General features: G+C 42.6%; 1 protein-coding gene across 1 annotated transcript in view; it reads left to right on the top strand.

Moving 5' to 3' along the window:
- ITGA9 (integrin subunit alpha 9) overlaps positions 1-10,256 on the top strand; it is a 388,125-nt gene extending 377,869 nt beyond the window's left edge. The window contains exon 28 of the mRNA XM_025377670.1: positions 5,625-10,256. Coding sequence (XP_025233455.1) covers positions 5,625-5,723 — 99 coding nt within the window. The 3' untranslated portion in view covers positions 5,724-10,256. The remainder of the gene's footprint in view (positions 1-5,624) is intronic.
- Positions 10,257-20,089: the final 9,833 nt, after the last annotated feature.

Raw genomic sequence — 20,089 nt, 5'->3', positions numbered from 1 at the left:
AAAAAAAAAAAAAAAAAAAAAGAGTCCTAGACTTACTTCCCAAGTCCCTAGTCCTGACACTTACAAGACATCTGATCGAGAGCTACGTGTTCAACTTCATTAAGCCTTTGCCTACTTTCCTCATCGGTAAAATTGACCTTAAAATCCGATAGTTCAAAAGACTATAAAAATTAGATAAGTGAACATAACTGCATGTGTTTTATGAATTCCAAGACCTCATAATCATTTAAAATATTGTTAAATTCTGTTTTATTTGTTTCTTTCAAAAATTAACAAAGTTTTAAAAATTGAAAATTGAATTTTCAAAAAATTTCTCAAAAATCTTTGAGAAAAATTGAGACGGGACAAAGCCTTGTTCCCCCTTAGTGTAAGTCCTGAGTACCGAGCTATGTCGCCCACAGGCTAGAGCCCTGAATTCACTTGGGGGAAAACAGAAAAAAAGCTGTCATGATGTTTCAGGGTTGGAAGACGTCTGAGAATCCCATTGATCTCTTAGGCAGAGACGAAGACACTATGGCTCAAAGCCAGAAAATGACCTTCCCAGGCCGGGCGCCGTGGCTCACACCTACAATCCCAGCACTTTGGGAGGCTGAGGCAGGTGGATCACCTGAGGTCAGGAGCTCGAGACCAGCCTGGCCAACGTGGTGAAACCCGTCTCTACTAAAATACAAAAATTAGCTGAGCGTGGTGGTGCAGGCCTGTAATTCCAGCTGCTTGGGAGGCTGATGCAGGAGAATTACTTGAACCTCAGAGGCGGAGGTAGCAGTGAGCCAAGATCGCACCACTGCACTCCAGCCTGGGGACAGAGGGGGATTCCGTCCCCCCCCCCCCCCCGAGAAAAAGAAACAATATTAGTTTGGCAGAGCCACCACTAGACTATAGGGCACATTTGTGCAAACTGTAATAGTAAATAGCACCCCTTTCTAAAGACTCTTTACTTCCATCTGTCAGAAAAAATTCAGAAAACCCTGATTTTATGAGAACAAGACACTCTACTGCCATCTGTTGGAAAACAGTTATAGTAAACTTATACGTCTGATATCTGTGATGTGAGTGGTATCCATCTCCCAGCCCCTTAAATGCAGTGTAGCACCTGCACTACTGTACCCACAGCTCCCTAGCCATGAGAGTGCATTATGTTTTAAGAAATGGTCTTCGGACTCTTAAAAAAACGAAGACATACATCAATGGTAACTCTGACCTCCCATCCAAGAAATTATGCATGGGCTGTGTTAGGAACAGGACTGGAGACCCTGCAGTGTTAGAGTGGAGCATAGAGCTTGCAAGGCTGTTTCAGTCATGGGTGGGTGGGGGTGATTTTCAGGCCTGATGCTGACACCACTCCACTGAGAGAAAGAAGCTTGCTTCTGGGTGCCTGCAAGAGATGACAGTGCCTTCACCTTGTTGTTAGCAAGAACGGCATACATAAAAACTTGAGCACATGAAAGCCACGTGTAAGAGTGAGTTCAGGTGCTCTAAATCCTTTCCAGATTGTTTACACACTGTCTATATCAAATCCTTACACTAGCATAGTTAGGAGAAAGTGAGCCAGCTTTTGTTCTTAGAGATGAACAAGAAAAGTCTGGTTCAGGCCGGGCATGGTGGCTCATGCCTGTAATCCCAGCGCTTTGGGAGGACAAGGTGGGCGAATCACTTGATGGCAGGAGTTTGAGACCAGCCTGGCCAACAAGATGAAACCCTGTCTCTACTAAAAATACAAAAATTAGCTGGGCAGGGTGGTACACACCTGCAGTCCCAGCTACTCGAGAGGCTGAGGCAGGAGAATCACTTGAACCTGGGAGGCAGAGGTTGCAGTGAGCTGAGATGGCACCATTGCACTCCAGCCTGGGCGACAGAGTGAGACTCTGTCTCAAAAAAAAAAAAAAAAAGTGAAAAGTCCAGTTCAGCAAGACACCCTGACTGATGCTCTTTAAATCTAGAGCCCTATCAGCTGTCTGTCTGATTCATTAAGTCAGCAAAAAAAAATAATGAGTCTTTACCAGTTAACTTACGCTTCATGAAAAACCACCCCAGTATTCAGCGGCTTAAAAGCAATATCCGGCCGGGCGCGGTGGCTCAAGCCTGTAATCCCAGCACTTTGGGAGGCCAAGACGGGTGGATCACGAGGTCAGGAGATTGAGACCATCCTGGCGAACACGGTGAAACCCCGTCTCTACTAAAAATACAAAAAACTAGCCGGGCAAGGTGGCGGGCGCCTGTAGTCCCAGCTACTCGGGAGGCTGAGGCAGGAGAATGGCGTAAACCCGGGAGGCGGAGCTTGCAGTGAGCTGAGATCTGGCCACTGCGCTCCAGCCTGGGCGACAGAGCGAGACTCTGTCTCAAAAAAAAAAAAAAAAAAAGCAATATCCATCTATGCGGGTCACAATTCTGTGGGTTGGCAATTTGGACTGAGCTCAATGGGGCAGTTGGAGCTCAGCAGGACTTACATGTGCCTCTGCAGGCAGCTGGGAGTTGGCTAGTCTGGGAGGGCTTCAAAAAAAACTGGTCTCTTAGCAGGCTAGACATAGGCATTTGTATGGAAGCAGGGCAGGGTTCTGAGAAAGTAATTGGAAGTGTGCAAGGCCCCTTACGGACTAAGTGTGTAACAGACACAGCATCTCCTCCATCTCATCCAATTGTCAAAGCTAGTCTCAGCAGAAAATCAAGGCTGGAATAATAGACTCCACCTCATGATGGGAAGAGCTGGAGAGTCACATGGTAAAGGGTGTGGAGGCATCCTTTGCAATTTACCACTGGTACCAAGGACAGGTGAGATGCTGAGTGCTGGGGATTGAAAGCACAAAGCCTGCCTTCAAGGAGCCCTAAGACAAATGCAGGATATAATAAGGGGACAGAATCTTTTCTGCTTGATATACAAAAAACTAGCCAGGCAAGGTGGCGGGCGCCTGTAGTCCCAGCTACTCGGGAGACTGAGGCGGGAGAATGGTATAAACCCAGGAGGCGGAGTTTGCAGTGAGCTGAGATCTGGCCACTGCACTCCAGCCTGGGTGACAGAACGAGACTCCGTCTCAAAACAAAAAAAAAGAAAAAAAGATTCTGCTTGATAGTGCCATGGTAGGGAAATGGGACTTCTCTGGAATTACAACTGAGTGACCTGGGACTATTGACACACTGCAACATCAGCAGCCAAAGGTATGTGCTAGAGAATCTTATTTCCCTGTTACGTCCAGCCACAGTTTCATGATTACATTCTCCTTCATGGCATGTGACCAGCCACATCTGGTCATGTTTTCTTGGCCAACCACATCTTTATCACAAAAGAATGACATTTCAGGCAGTAGCTTCTTAGATTTCCATTCCGTCTTGGTCCGTTTTTCTGACCTTCTGTGGGTGTGCTGTGAGGATGATGACTATGACTTTTTCTTAATTATCCAGAAAATTCTAGCCAAGCAACTTTTCCACATCTCTTGCAGAGAGAAGGTGGAAGAGGTCTTAGGAGAGAAAAGTATATGTGTGGGGGCGTCAGAACGTGGCATTCTGATGAATGTGGTCTTATGCTGGGAAGAAACCTCCAGGGCTGAAATCACCGGGAACTCAATGTCTGTTTACAAAACTGGCCTCAGAACACAAGACTCTTGCCAGTTGTTCTAAGAAAGCTTCTGTTCTTTCCCAGTCATTCAAACTGCACCACCTTATCAGCTCTACTCACAGTGAGTGCTTAGGATCTCCTTGACAACGTGGGTGAAGATACCTGGTGGCTACCTTGACAGTTCTCGTCTTTGGCTTAGACAGTAAGCCCCCTTTAGGGAGGTAGAAAGATGTTGGCAACAGACAGTTCCTGAGCTCCACCTGCCTTCCCTTCCTGGGGGAGCTTGTGACCATCAGGGTGGCTGTGATGCTTCCCTAGATGTTTGGCTCATAGTGAAGAAGCCTGAGGACAAGTACACAGACAACAAAGACATTTGATGTGCCCGTGACAGCTGAGTTTGCTTCATGATTTGTGTAGGACACGTCTTGTGTGTGTGTGCACTGTTGGCAGCAGACTGCAGAGAGAGTCTTGAGGGTTTTCAAATATGACTTGGGAATTGCAGGCTGTTGATACCATGGTACCACAAACATGCAGTGTGGCAGGCCCACCAGCACCAGGTCAGGTGTGTGTGTTTGTTTCATTTCCTCTATTCAAGGGGATTGAAACAATGATTTGAGGGCAAGTCATTTATTTGGAAGGTGATATCAGGAAAAACTGTTGGAGAAGGAAGCCAGTAAAAGATGTGTCATCAAGCTGGTTACTTCTGCAGGCAAGCTCCATGGGGAAACTGGTAGAACATGCACCTCAGGGTTATTCCACCCAAGGAGAGAGGGAGCTGGGGTATTTATACACCCAATACAGTCAGCCATGTTTAAGGCGAGATGCAGAGAGGAATGTCTGACCTCATAAACAGAGCCCACCAATGTTAGTGAGCCGAGGACGAGAGATGCCGAGTCTCTGAGAGCATGGGAGGAAAGGTAAGCTTTGGGCTACAAACATTGCTTAACTGTTCGGTGGTGATGACTGTGAAAAAAATTAGAAACTTGTCTTACCATATGTGAAGAGTTGTAAGACCTAATGCAACATCAAAGGGCAGAGTCTTTTCAGAACTAAGCTAGAGGAAATTGCCATCCTGGGTCAGGATGAAACACCCGTTCTAGGTGAGAATGTACTGCTGACTGTGGTGCACAGACAGCACAAATTCCACGGGTTTGAGAGAAAGATGTAAATGACAGCAAGGTAGAATGCAGACCTGCAGATGCTTTAAACAGCCTCTCATGTGAGAGCAGTATTTATTAAATTATTCCACAGATGGCTAAGATCTCTCAAGATACTAGGTTTATCAAAAGCCAAATAAGCTTGGGAAATGTCAGGTCCCTGGTTTTTTCCCCACCGGAATTAACGGTAATGGATCCTTTACTTTCCACTGCACATTAAGACTCTCTCTAAAAAAAAAAAAAAAAAAAAAAAAAGCCACATTTCCCAAACTTGTTTGACCATGAAATCTTTTTTTTCTTTTTTGAGATGGAGTCTCACTCTGTCATCCAGGCTGGAGTGCAGTGGTGGCACGATCTCGGCTCACTGCAACCTCCACCTCCCGGGCTCAAGCAGTTCTCATGCCTCAGCCTCCTAAGTAGCTGGGATTACAGGCACACACCACCATGCCCAGCTAATTTTTGTATTTTTAGTAGAGACGGAGTTTCACCATGTTGGCCAGGCTGCTCTCGAACTCGTGACCTCAAGTAATCTGCCTGTCGCAGCCTCCCAAAGTGCTGGGATTACAGGTGTGAGCCACTGCGCCCAGCCATGAAACCTTTTTTTACTCCCAAACACTTTTGAACAGCTCTCAGTAACTAGTATTCCCCAGCACACAGTCTGGAAAACACTACACCAGATGCATTTTACAAGGAACAAACAGCTTACCTAATGTCATCTGCAGGAAGTCCGTGCATTTTGAAAAATGTCTCCACAGGATGTTTTTCTTGCCAGTGTTTTCTCGAATCTGAGGGGTCCTCCAGGCTTCCCCAGCCCTGTGAGTACAGGTCACACCTACCCAGGGACAGGCTGCCTTGGGGTCACAGTGGCTGATTCTTCAGTACTTCTAACTCAGCTTCTCTTTCTTTCTGCCTTTCAGATGGGCTTCTTTCGCCGAAGGTACAAAGAAATTATCGAAGCTGAGAAGAACCGGAAAGAGAATGAAGACAGTTGGGACTGGGTCCAGAAAAACCAGTGAGCTGCCACACCAGTCACATGACCTGATCACTAGCCTGTCATCCTTGATCTTTGTATCTTCCATATTTGGAAGAAAAAAATCTTCTCCAGATTTTTCGGAGGCCCCACTGATGCTGTTCTGTTCTTCATTCTATCAAGCCCAGGTGCCAGCCTGAGGCAGCCACTTCGGCCAGGTCACACGACCGGGGCCAGCACCACTTCCTTTAAAGATGAACTCTGAACTTTGGAGAGTGAGCTTCAGAGCCGAGCAATATTTATGGATGCAACATGCATGGTCAACCCTCAGGGGAAAACTGTTACCTAAAGTATTTTTTATAAATATAAGCCTTTTATACTGATTATGTCTTTATATTTGTATCGATGTTTTATTATTTCTATTAAATAGTTATATAATTCACTCAAGCACTGATATCTGGCCTAAAATCTTGGAAGTACGTATCCATGAATACAAATTTTAAAGGATGAAAATCTTACTGTACTTTGGAACTTGCTGTTTAAAAAGACTTACAGATGAAATAAGTTGAAGAAACCTCACGTAATGAATCCACCAGGCTGGCAGTGGTGCATATAAACTGTGGATGTGGCAAGACCCCTAAGAACATTTCACATCTTTATTGCCTCGATGAAGTGTGGAGTCACGTGCTAACGTGTGCTAAAGAACTGTAAGTGTCTTTTCATATGTACTTTTCATTGGAAGATTCCCAACAAGAATTTGAATGGAAAATCTGATCCCTAGCAAGAAATCTGCTCTGTATCACCTTTATATAGCAGACGTGTCACCCTCCTTCTACACAGATGATGGATGAAAGCTTGGAGCAATGCCATGTGGTCATCTGGTAAACCTCAGAATGGTGTCTCATCCTGGACGCCCTACATCAGAGTTCACACACCACAAGGACTAAATCATTGTCCCCTAAGCAAAGAATTGGGTCTGAATGCTGTGAGGGATTGCCTTTTTTTGGTCATTTTCGTTGAGAGATCTTCATTTCCCCTACCACCCTGGCTGTCCCAGCTAGTGGTGATTGCAGATTCCATCCCAGAGAGGACCATTTAACCATTTTTTTAAAAATGTCTTAGGTTGGGTTTCCAAGAAGCAGTCCCTGAAACAAGGATTTGTGTGCAAGTAAGTTATTAAGGAAGTATTCCCAGGGGATACCAGTAAGGGAGTGGGGGAAGCAGGACAAGGAAGGAGAGAAAGCCAGGCAAAGGTTTGTCATTTCAGGGAGAGCTCCATGGAGTTTAGCCTCAGCCTGATCAGGGGAACTCTGGAGGGAAAGTTAGGCCTCAGAGGTGTCCCAACCTGAATCAAGGGGCTGGCTGCACCCAGAGGAGGTGTAAACATTCTGTTCTCAATTCCTACTGGCATAATGGCTCCAGTAGCTCAGGGCAGTCCGCTAAAGGAAGACCACAGGTGCATCCTCAGCCTAGGGAAACACAGGTAAATGATGCAAAAGAAATGATGCAAAGGGATCTGAGCAGAGCACGGCCCCTCCCCACCCCCTGCATGTGTGAGAGCTGAGTTATGGCTTTCAGTATCCAAGCTCTCTGTTTGACAGTAGATATATTGTCAGATGCACTGTGCTGCCTAGTTTTGAGTGCAGTGTGATTTTCTGAAAGGGCAGTAAGGTGATGGATGTAGCATGCTCAGCACTGACCTGGCCCAGAGTGATCACACAATAACTGTTAGCAACTATGGCTGCTGTTCCTGCTGATGGATAACCATCTAATAAGACAGGAAACATGGGGCTAAGAGCAGGGTCTAACAGAGTCTTAATGGCTTACGACAGCCTGCCAAAGTGCCAGCTACATACACATGGCATCCAGTGGGGATGAAACAATCTATAAAACCAAGGATCTCTCTTATAGCACCTTTTTTAACTGGAAGCTAACATGTTGGGAGTCTGTGAACATTGTCAAAAGGACACCAAACTCAACAGATTTTTAATACACATACTTGGCTAATACAAACATATCTAAAGTTTTGGCAAAATTATGAGGGTGATGGGTGGGTACTAACCTGGCATGGAGCAGGTGTGTCTTTCGGTCTCTTCTTATTATGCAGTTGACTCTGCTGCAGGGAGGTTACAAATGTAACCTCATGCTTCTCTTCCTGGTGAACATGGGAATAGACCAAAAAAAACCAAGGGTCAATGGCATGAACCAAGCTGATCCTAGAAATCAGGGATGCTGCATCCAACTGTGGGATGAAGGCACAGAGGTAGCTACAGGGAGCAGGATGAGGCAAAGAAACCAACTCTCGCTCAGAGTTTCACTTATGAGTTTTATCAAAAGCAATAAGAAAAGCCGTCTTGAGTGGGTTTTAGTCACTGATTAACAGCCATTTCTGAGGCCCCTGCTGTGTGTCAGGCACTGCGCAAGGTGCTGGAGGTTCCCCAGAGAACACTTCAGGGACATTTTGCCTCAGGGTGGCAAAATGCAATGGTGTATGAGACGTGGACTTTTTGAATGGGATGCCATTTGCAGCTTTCCTTTGATGGACTCTTGTTCATAATGCCATGTTTTCTTTAATGAAGCATTTAGGATTCTTAGGTGATATTCCTGGAACAGCACCATCAACAGCTTTGGCCACATGCACTTAGAGCAACTAAGTTGTCTCCTGCCAGGGGTGTAGGTGTGTTGGTGACAGTGTAGAAGGGTGACTCACAGGCCCATGTTCTGCCCGCCAGCAAAGCCCCGCTTGAGAAGGGCAGACTCCTGTGGGCAGTCTCAGAGCTAGGACCTATTTGCTTCTGCTTGATTCTGCATGGGTGGACCCACATGAGGAGCTGTATACCCAGGAGGTCACTAAGACTTTATAAAGGCAGGTTTTAAGAAAACCAGCCTTGGCGTCACCATGAGCAGATACTGAAAGCCTCCCCAGGAAACTGTCTGGGGAAGGATGATGCCTCTGCTGGTCTGATCATGCTTAGTAGCAGGTGGGGCTACAGGGACTGGGGAGTTAACCATTTTGCGCAGTGATAGAGAAGTTAAGCATATCATTAGTGCTCTCTCAATTTGGGCAGTTCACAAGCTCCTTCCCACCTCAGAATCCCTCTCTATGCTCTCAGGGGAAGCAGATGGGGTGGACTGCTATGTCTGTTACCCCTCCAGAATATGATTTGAAAATTCTACAGTACGTTCTACTTTCACCCCTTCCTGCTTCCATGGGTTCACTGTGGAATCCTATAAGATATTCTCCTGAGCAGTATTATTTCAGTTTCCTTCAGCTTTTAGTTGAATCTTCAATGTGGTTTTAACCAACTGTTCAGAGAACTGAAATGCTTTTTAAATATGACAAAGGACCTTTGTAAAAATTGAGTAAAACAGTGCCCCTTTTTTAAAACAAGTTTTGCTTATGCTCAATGTACATAGGACCCAGGAGAGTCTGGAACATCCGTCACGTGAGCTGTAGAGCTGTCACAAAGAAGAGGCCATGAAGTTTAGAAACAAGGGGACACTAGCAGGAGGGGCAGGGTCCACTGGCTTAGTGGCAACTGACAGGCATCCATTCCGAATCACTCGGCCCTGAGGTTTCCTCAGGCAGTTCTTCAGGAAACCTCTGTCAGCATCGTGGGTACTCAGAGGTATGGGAGACTTTGTAGAAGATCCAATAGGAAGTCCTCCTTCACCAAATCATGTCGCTACTGCCCTTGAGCCAAACGCAATGAGGTTTAAAACAAAAACCCAACAGCACTCCTGGGAATGTCCTGTTTTCCATGCGGAAGCACAGCAGATCCCCAAACGATCCGCGTGCTGTATGCTACCTGTGGAACCCTAGCATGGTGACTTTTTGAAAGGTTATGACTTATTTTTGGGTAAGGCATTATGGCCAGGTGCTTGCAGTTGTGTCTGGGTGACGTGTGAAACGTACATCTGGTGAACTGTATACTTGGCTCAAACGTCTCAAAATTTAGAGGTGCTGGAAAGGATTGTCACTTGGAGCCTTTAGTAGACAAAAGGCAGAAAGTGAGCATCATTTCAGAAATGCTTTAGTATGCACACTTTTAGTTGATATTTTGATATGTATAGAGTAACAATATACACAGTGGAGAATATTTCTGAAACACAGAATGGCTGAAGGGAGAACACAGAGCCAATAGGGCCAAAATGAAACTTCTGGGATGTCTTCTGAATTTTCAGCACATGGGGGGAATAAGTGAACACATTTCCCAACATGGTGCAATGCTTTATAGCACAATGATCTAGGTTTCAGACTGTGTTAAGGTTTTTTATGTTGATGTTGTTGTTTTAATTCTAATGTGCACGGTGTGACTGGCAGAGTGAGTTTAAAAGCTTTACAAGTGATTAATTGCATGGCAGGCACCCACGCTATCTGCACTTCCAGAACTTTACTGATGCATCCATGTACATTTCCACTGAGGAATTTTGGTGGGTGGGGGGAGGGTGTACTGCCTCACAATGTCACGTGTATTAAAGTCTAAGCAATCACTTCTGATTCACTTGCACTGTTTGGGAAATGTCAGGTTTACAAAAACATACATGTTTGGAATAAAAAATGGCTGCAAATGATTCAGGAGTTCAGTCTGTAATTTATTTGCTAATAAGAACTTTTTAAAGTGTTGAAGCTAGGGTTTCAATGTATTACAACATGAGCGTTAAAAAGAACATCGCGGTCATCTAATTCACACGAAGAGCCCACCTGATGTGGCTGAACTGTCCGAAGTCCTTGGCCTCCACACCAGAGGTACCACCTTCTCTCTGTATCACCCTGACTCCCCTGGCGCAGGGCTACACCTACGTTCTTGATCTTGAGATAAATGTGCCCAAATTAAATGGGATGAATTCCTTATTATCAGTACACTTGGGGGTAGTTTGGAGCCATTGGTCTGGCTGCTCTGGCCACACAATTGTGTGAGAAGGAAGTAGGGAGAATCACTTTTTAGAGAGGTTGGATTTGAGTGGATGGCCAGGCACCCACGTGGGCATATCCAGGAGGCACTTCCAAAGTTAGAAATATGGACCCCTGGTACAGGTGAGCGTGAGGGACGTACTAAGCATTTTTCCAGAAGCATTTTGATAACATTCTTACACATTTACAAATATTGTATTCTCTTAGGTTTTCACTCTCCATCTGTCTATTAATAGTTATGTTCTTGTTCATATTCCACATGCTGTTCATTTATGTGTTTTTTTTTTCCCTAGACAAGACTGTTAACAGACAGGGGTCCCGATCCAGACACCAAGAGCAAGTTCTTGGATCTTGGGCAATCAAGAATTCTAGGCTAGTCCGTAAACTGAAAGCAAGTTTATTAAGAAAGTAAAGGAATAAAAGAATGGCTATTCCATAGACAAAACAGGACCAGGGTTGCTGGTTGCCCATTTTTATTGTTACTTCTTGATTATATGCCAAATGAGGGGTGGATTATGAATGAGTTTTCAGGGAAAGGAGTGGACAATTCCCGGAACTGAGGGTTCCTCCCCTTTCTAGACCATATAGAGTAACTTCCTGACATTACCATGGCATCTGCAGACTGTCACAATACTGGTGGGAGTGTCTTTTAACATGATAATGCATTCTAATTAGCATATAATGAGCAGTGAGGGGAACCAGAAGTTACTCTTTTAGCCATGTTGGTTTTGGTGGGTTTTGGCTGGCTGCTGCTTTTTTTTTTTTTTTAATTATTATTATACTTTAAGTTCTAGGGTAGGTACATGTGCACAACGTGCAGGTTTGTTACATGTGTATACATGTGCCATGTTGGTGTGCTGCACCCATTAACTCATCATTTACATTAGGTATATCTGCTAATGCTATCCCTCCCCTTTTCCCCCCTCCCCACAATAGGCCCCGGTGTGTGACGTTCCCATTCCTGTGTCCAAGTGATCTCATTGTTCAATTCCCACCTATGAGTGAGAACATGCGGTATTTGGTTTTCTGTTCTTGTGATAGTTTGCTGAGAATGATGGTTTCCAGCTGCATCCATGTCCCTACAAAGGACGCGAACTCATCCTTTTTTATGGCTGCATAGTATTCCATGGTGTATATTTGCCGCATTTTCTTAATCCAGTCTATCACTGATGGGCATTTGGGTTGATTCCAAGTCTTTACTATTGTGAATAGTGCCACAATAAACATATGGGTGCATGTGTCTTTATAGCAGCGTGATTTATAATCCTTTGGGTATACACCCACTAATGGAATGGCTGGGTCAAATGGTATTTCTAGTTCTAGATCCTTGAGAAATCGCCATACTGTTTTCCATAATGGTTGAACTAGTTTACAGTCCCACCAACAGTGTAAAAGTGTTCCTATTTCTCCACATCCTCTCCGGCACCTGTTGTTTCCTGATTTTTTAAGGATTTTGGCTGACTTCTTTATAACAGCCTGTTTTATCAACAAGGTCTTTATGACCTGTATCTTGTGCAGACCTCCTATCTCATCCTGTGACTTAGAATGCCTAACCTCCTGGGAATGCAGCCCAGTGGCTCTCAGCCTTATTTTACCTAGCCCCTATTCATGATGGAGTTGCTCTGGTTCAAATGCCTCTGGCAAGACCAATAAAGATCTATGTATTTTCTTGGTCTTTTTCAAGAGTAAGCCTTTGGCTGTACCAATCAAATCTACTGGTTTTTGCTTTCTATTTCATTACTGCTTTTAGATTTATTAAAATTCCTTCTACTGCCTTGATGGTTAAAATTCATACACATAGACACCACACAGTATAAAAGAGTTATGAAAAAATACACACCAATGGGTTAAGAATGATTGTCTTTAGGTGAGATTGGCAGGCTTTTACTTTGTTTTATTTTGTTTTTATTTGTCTGAATATTCATTCTCTACAGTGAGCATCTCTTTTGCAACAATGAAACATACACAAATTACTTGAAAATAAAATTATATCTGGGAGACTATAAATTGGTTAGCCAAAAGAGATGCCAAATTGTAGGTCTGCAAAGAGATTTGTTGGAGCAGAGAGCACTGATGAACCTGACACTTATGACAATAGTCCAGTGAGTAATTTCAAGCATTTAATTCCAGTGCTTCCTGGCTTAACAAACCTGCCACCATTACTAATGCTAATTAAATAGGTTTCTCTGAGGTTGCCCAACCTGTTTTCCTAAGCCAGGAAATGGACTCGACAAACTCAAAAGAATCAAAAGATACAAACTTAAGAGGAAGAAAAATCACTAATTAGTAAAGTCTGCTTCCTATTCAATCAGGAGTTTTACAGCTCACCAGATTACCTCTCATCCTTAAAGTCTGTCTGGTCATAAGGTTACTGTTTAGTAACAATTAATGTAAGTGCTTACTTAGAGTTCAGGCTGCGCAGTCAGACCGATTGGCAGCTATCCATCGGCCAAACCACCAGTCCCTAAGATCATGTCCCTTCACTCTATGTATATATGCAACTAAAGTGTGTATAATGAGATATTGCTATCCCTGAGCTGAACTCTTAAGGCTGCCTGCTGCCAAATCTCTGCTTTGCTTCAAAGTCCAAATTATTTTATATTTTATTTTAAATCAATTTTTTAATTCTAAACATTAAACCTCCATGAAGGTATAACTACTATCCTTTGAAGGCAACAAATTGGTATTTTAAAAAGTTGGCATTTGAAAAAGAATCTCCAGGAAATATTTCTTCTAGAAGGTGACTGATTAGGAAAAAATGAAATTATCTCCAATTCCACATCTACTCTAACCGCACCTTATCAGGAGAATATCTGGCTCCATATAATAGAAAACTCCAAAATAAGGCCTTAAACACGATACAAGTGTGCTTCTGTCTCCCAAAAAAAGCAGCTCTGGTACAGCAGCTCCATGGGCATCAGGAATCCAGCTCCTGTCTTTCTCAGCACCCTCAAGGTTGCATCATGGTCCCAGATGACTACCAGGGAACCAGCTATCATGTCCACATTCCAAGCCAAAAATAGAAGAGGACAGAATGACATATGCCCCCTCCCTTTTAACTATCCTTCCTAGAAGTTCCACCTAACGCTGGCCAGAAATTAATTATGTAGATATACCCACCCACTAAGGAGGCTGGGGAATGCATTATAAAGGAGTAAGAGGAGAGTAAATGTTGGAGACAACTACCAGTTGCCACACCCTCCACTGAGAATATACTCAGACTCTATAGCCACCTTGAGCTCTAAACTTGTACGCTTCAAATCTTAAGTCTGGCTGGATTTAAGCAAGAGGCAAACTTTTATTTGGGCTGGAGTCAGGGATGGGGTGGATGCATGGAGTTGGTTAATCATATTCATGTCCGTACAAAGCCCTTTCTTCTTTTATGTGACGTTTCTCCTTTGTGTCCCCCACCCTCACTCACCTTCCCCTCTCTCCCAGAGGAACCAAGTCTAATAAATACACGTCCTTAAACATGGATGTACATCATATTATTTTTTGTGTTTCACTTAAATGGTATTGAGCACACACTGTTTTATTTTTCCAAGTTGTATTGATGTTGCTGTGTTTACATTTGGTTCATTGTTTCTGGCTACAGCATTAAATTCTACATTATGTTTTCAGCACATTTCACTTCTCCAGCCCCTCTGAAGGAAGCCTTTGCTGCTTTCACTGCCTGCTGCAGTGAACACTCGCATGGCCCTTTATGGGCAGAGCCAGAATCTCATGGTATCTATCATATCTATTATATCTGAAGGTGTTTGATGATGTTCTCATTTTGCTGCTAAATTCTCTCTAAAATGACCACAGACTGGACACTCCCAGCAACAGTGTATATTCCCACATCCTTGCCCAAAATGGAATTATCTGACCTAAAATGTTAGAATTACTTATCTTTTCCTGATGAAACGGAACATTCTATCATTATGCACTGATCCTTTTTTATCTCTAGTAATACTTTCTTGTCTTAAAGTCTATTTTGATTAGTATTTGCACAACATATCTTTTTCCGTCCTTTTGTTATAATCTTTCTATATCCATGTGCTTTGCATGTGTCATTTGTAAACATCATACAGCTGAATGTTAAAAATCCATTCTAACACAATCTTTATCATTTTACTGGAACATTTATTTTATTTACATTTATTGTTATTAAAGAAATAATTGGATTTATGTCTATCATCTTTTGTGTTTTCTTTTGTCCACCTTTTTATGTTTTTCTCTCCTTTCTTTTCTTCGTTTTCACATTCCATTCTTCCCCTCCATTATTCACTTTTCTTTTATTCTTTATGCAGATAACAGATACTTTAAAACTTTAAGCCTTACAATAGCCAGGCACAGTGGCTCATGCCTGTAATCCCAGCACTTTGGGAGGCGGAGGTGGGAGGATTGCTTGAGCCCAGGGGTTCAAGACCAGCCTGAGCAACACAGAGAGACCCCCATATCTACACAAATATTTTAGCTGGGTGTGGTGGTGCACACCCGTAGTTCCAGCTAGTTGGGAGGCTGAAGTGGGAGGATTGCTTGAGCCCAGGAGGTCGAGGCTGCAGTGAGCTGTGGTTGTACCACTGTACTCTATCTAGCCTAAGCAAGAGTGAGACCCTGTCTCAAAAAAAACAAAAAAGACTTACAATATCTTACTTATTTAACATATCACAATCTAGAGTTAGTCACTAGTCACTATCTTTTAATGTATTTTAATTTTATATTTTAACCACATAAGTCATTGTTTTTACTGTTTTCTTTAATGAATGCTAGTCTAGATTTGCCCCTATATTTGCCACCTTCTTCGTTCTTAATTGCTTCTTGCATCTCAGATATTTTCTCCTGGGATCATTTTCCTTGTGCCTAGTACATCCTTTAGAATTTCCTTTAGTAAGAATCTGCTGATGGCAAATGTTTCCATTTTGTTTTCCCTGAAGCTGTCTTTAATTGCCCATATTCTTGACTCTTCGCTGGTACAGAATTCTAGATCAGCAGTTACTTTCTCTCCGTGGATGAATATAACATTTTATTTTCCTCTGGTTCCTGTTGTTATTATAAAGAAGTCAGCAGTCAGCCCATTTGTCACTCCTTTAAAGGAGTCCTGTCTTTTCTCTTAGGTTGCTGTGAAGATTTTCTCTTTGTTTTTGTGTGCTGCAGTTTTCCTCTGAAGAGTTATATGGCATTTATTCTTACTTTTTCTGCTTGCAATTTGCTGTACATCTGTGGTTTGATGTCTTTCATCAGTTCTCTTCGTATGTTTAAATATTATCTCTGCTCCATTCTCTTTCCTCTCGTTTTATCCTTGCCTCTGTCTACCACTCCTATTTCCATCCCATCATCCCTCTGTGCAGCATTCTGGACTATCTCTTCTAGCCTATTTCTGTATTCACTATCTTTTCAACTGTGTCAAATCTGCTTTGAGACTTGTTTATTAAGATTTGGGTTTCAATTATTATATTCTTATATCCAAAGGCTTTTAGTTCTCCCTCAAATATGATGGGCACTTCTCTGTATTTTCTTATTTATTGCATATAATTTCAAGTTTATTTCTTTAAACATAAAAATCATAGTTTCCATTTTGTTTCTGATAACTGCAGTGAAGCTTTTATGGCTGTTTCTGCTTTCTAGGCTTTTTTCCCCTAACGAGCGTCACTGTTGGTGCTTGGTTTCATTGTGCAACTAGTGGTTTGTTGGTTTGTTTATTGTTAGCTCCTTATTTTCCTTGGAAAATTACTTGTGGTGATTCTTTGAGGCCCAGGATGAAATATGTTCCTATAGAGAGCCTTTGCTTTCACCTCTGCCAGGCACCAGTCTGGGGCCATACCTTGAGGTTTTATGGACCACCCAAATAACACAAATTTGAACAACACAGCCATGTGAAGGCCAGCTTGTGGTTGCCACTTCTCAGCAATAGTATTTCCATCACCATCCCTGTCGACTCCTGTGATCTGCTCTGCACCATGGCAACTTTCTTCAAAGCTTTCCTTGGTCCTCCAGGAGTACTAGTAGGAATAGTGTTTTTCCATGTGGTTGAATCGTATGTTGAGGTTGTAGCCCTTGGATATTCTGCTTTATGGGTCCAGAACCCTTTGAGGCCATGAAAACCAAACTTCACTTTTTGTAAGGCTTGCCACATGCTCAGGACTGAAATGACTGCAGCCCTCCACTTATCTCTCTGCCTTGCAAACTTCATTCCGACTTTGGCTTGATAATTTCATACTTTTACTTGTCAGGCCTCTGAGCCCAAGCTAAGCCATCATATCCCCAGTAACCTGCACATATACATCCAGATGGCCTGAAGCAACTGAAGATCCACAGAAGTGAAAATAGCCTTAACTGATGACATTCCACCATTGTGATTTGTTTCTACCCCACCCTAACTGATCAATGTTCTTTATCATCTCCCCCACCCTTAAGAAGTTAGTTTGTAATTCTCCCCATCCTTGAGAATGTACTTTGTGACATCCACCCCCTGCCCCCAAAATATTGCTCTTAACTCCACCGCCTATCCCAAAACCTATAAGAATTCATGATAATCCCATCACCTTTGCTGACTCCTTTTTAGGACTCAGTCCACCTGCAACCAGGTGAAATAAACAACCATGTTGCTCACACAAAGCCTGTTTGGTGATCTCTTCACACGGACACGTGAAACATTACTAACTTTTTGATGCATTTAAGAATATGTCATTTACAGTATTTTATTCTCCATTTTTAGTGTTTTGTTAGGGTGGTTGTTGGGAGAATTAGTGTACTTTTCTTCCTGGATCAGAAGTCTAGATATCTGCTTTCCATGTAGCTAGTCTCCTCATCTCTCTTTCTCTCTCTCTCTCTCTGTCTCTCTCTCTCTCTGTGTGTATAACATTTTTATTATAAAACTTTTCAAGTGTACAGAAAAGTTGAAAGAATTCTACAATGAACCACCTATATATTCACCATCTAGATTCTACCATTAAATTTTTTCTATATTGGGTTTATCACATATCTACCTATTCAGGCCAGGTGCAGTGACTCACACCTGTAATCCCAGCACTTTGGGAGGCAGATCACCTGAGGCCCGGAGTTTGAGACTAGCCTGGCCAACATGGAGAAACCCCACCTCTACTAAAAATACAAAAATTAGCCGGGTGTGGTGGCGGGCACCTGTAATCCCAGCTACTTGGGAGGCTGAGGCAGGAGAATTGCTTGAACCGGGAGGTGGAGGCTGCAGTGAGCTGAGATCACGTCATTGCACTCCAGCCTGGGTGACAGAGCAAGACTCCGTCTAAGATTTAAAAATATATATATGTATATATGTATGTCTTTTTTAATATGTGTATACACATATATACACACATATACACACACACACATATATATGTATGTATGTATGTCTTTTTTTAATCTCTAGATAAAGAAATCTCTAGTTCCTGAAATTATTCTTCATGACAGTTTCCATATCCTGCAAAGAGAAGACATAAGTTGACATAAAAGAAGAAAATAGCTATCACCCTGTAATGAAAGCTCAACTTTCCCTCCTTGCCTTGAGCTGACAATATAGAGCTAAATTCAGTAACTAATATCTTTATCCGTGTTTTATTGGCAGCCTTAATATCCCGTTGATTCATATCAAGGGTGTGGGCAACTCCTAGGTATTTTTTTAATCTGCTGCTATTTTTAAAAATCTTGAAAAAAATATATATATAAAATATATACACATATCTATCCATTCATATCTCATTCTTATGGATTTTGAAGTAGGTTACAGATATGAGTACATTTTCACTTGAATGTCAGTTTTTGTATGTTTGAATTGTTAGTTCTGTTATATTTTTCATTTCTGTAAGTTCTATTTGATCCCTTTATCAACTTGAGCATTTTTTAAATAGTTTTGAGGTAGGAGGTGGGACTCAATTCTGCAGGCAGGGCTCAGACACAAGACCAAATTGAGGAGTAGCTAAAACAAGTCCAGGGTGGATGCAGTTTTCCATAAGACAAACCCACCAGTGTGCCATGTCCGTTTACCATTGCCATGACAAAACCCAGGAGTTACCATCCCTTTCCATGGCAATGACCTGATGACCCAGAAGTTACCACCCTCATCCTAGAAATTTCTGCATAAACCACCCCTTAATTTGCATATCATGAAAAGAGAGTATTAATATGAGTGCAGACCTGACTCTGAGCTGCTGCTCTGGGCACACTGCCTATGGGGTAGCCCTGCTGGGCAAGGAGCAGTACCTCTGCTGCTGCTATACACTGCTGTGAGATAATCCTTATGACCACCGCCACCCCTGCATGTCCCAGAACTTCACTTAAGGGACTCTAGGACACAGGGAATAGTGCAGTTGCATATAATCATGATCAGGGCCAAGTAGGAGAGTTCAGGAATGTTTTATTGGGTGATTCCAGCTAGAATATAGATGCTTGGGTATTGTGTGATTATGGGCTGTCTGTGCTTTCATAACAGCAAGCGCTGGCCCATATCTAGAATCTGAACCTTGGAATTGTCACCTATTCTAGAGCTCACTACTATGGAAATTTTTCTTCAGCCTCCCTGAAATTGCCTTCTTCCAGCCTCTGCTCTAACGTTCCCTTAGATGGAGCATTCACCATACTTCCCCACCTCACTGGTCAGCACTACCTGAACCTCGGTGCTCCCTCCATCTCCCTAACCCTCTCAACCAACCACCTGTCCCAAGTCTACCCCTGCCTTTTTTTTTTTTTTAAATCAATGTCTGTTTCATCTTGATGACAGCATTCAAAGTATATAAAGTGAGCTGCTATATAACCTACAAAATTTATCTTCTCTGGATAAAGAAATCTCCAGTTCCTGAAATTATTCTTCATGACAGTTTCCACATCCTGCAAAGAAAAGACGTAAGTTGACATAAAAGAAGAAAATAGCTATCACCCTGTAATGAAAGCTCAAGTTCCTTCTTGCCTTGAGTTGCCAGTATAAAGCTAAATTCAGTAAGTAATGTCTGTATCCATGTTTTTTTGGCAGCCTCGATATCCCGTTGATTCATATCAAGCATGTGGGCAACTCCTAGGTATTTTTTTAATCTGCTGCTGTTTAAAAAAATCTTCCCATGCTGCTTGTTTTAATTCTCAGCAATGTTTCAGGAAAGAACAGACAATATTATAACAAATGCTTGGGAATCTATCACCACCTTTTTATATTTGCTTCAAGTATTTTGTTGGGCTTTTTAAAGCTTTTTTTGAAAATAATTATAGACTCATAGGCAGCTGAAAAATAATACAAAGAAGTCCCATGTACCCTTCACCCAGCTTCCCCCAATGGTAATGGCTAGTGTAACTGTAATATAATATAAAAAAAGTGAAATTGATACACTCTACAGACTTCATTCAGATTTAACCAGTTTTTAAATACATGCACTCTCCTGTGTGTGTGCATACATACATGCATGTGGTCTATAGTTTTATGCAATTTGATCACATGTGTAGATTCCCAGAACCACTACCAGAATCAAGATTAATCATCACAAAGGTACTCCCTCATACTAACCCCTCCC

Source organism: Theropithecus gelada, chromosome 2 (assembly GCF_003255815.1).
Source record: "Theropithecus gelada isolate Dixy chromosome 2, Tgel_1.0, whole genome shotgun sequence".
Lineage (NCBI taxonomy): Eukaryota > Metazoa > Chordata > Mammalia > Primates > Cercopithecidae > Theropithecus > Theropithecus gelada.
The sequence above is the reverse complement of the archived record's forward strand: the minus strand, read 5'-3'. Positions and strand labels throughout refer to the sequence as shown.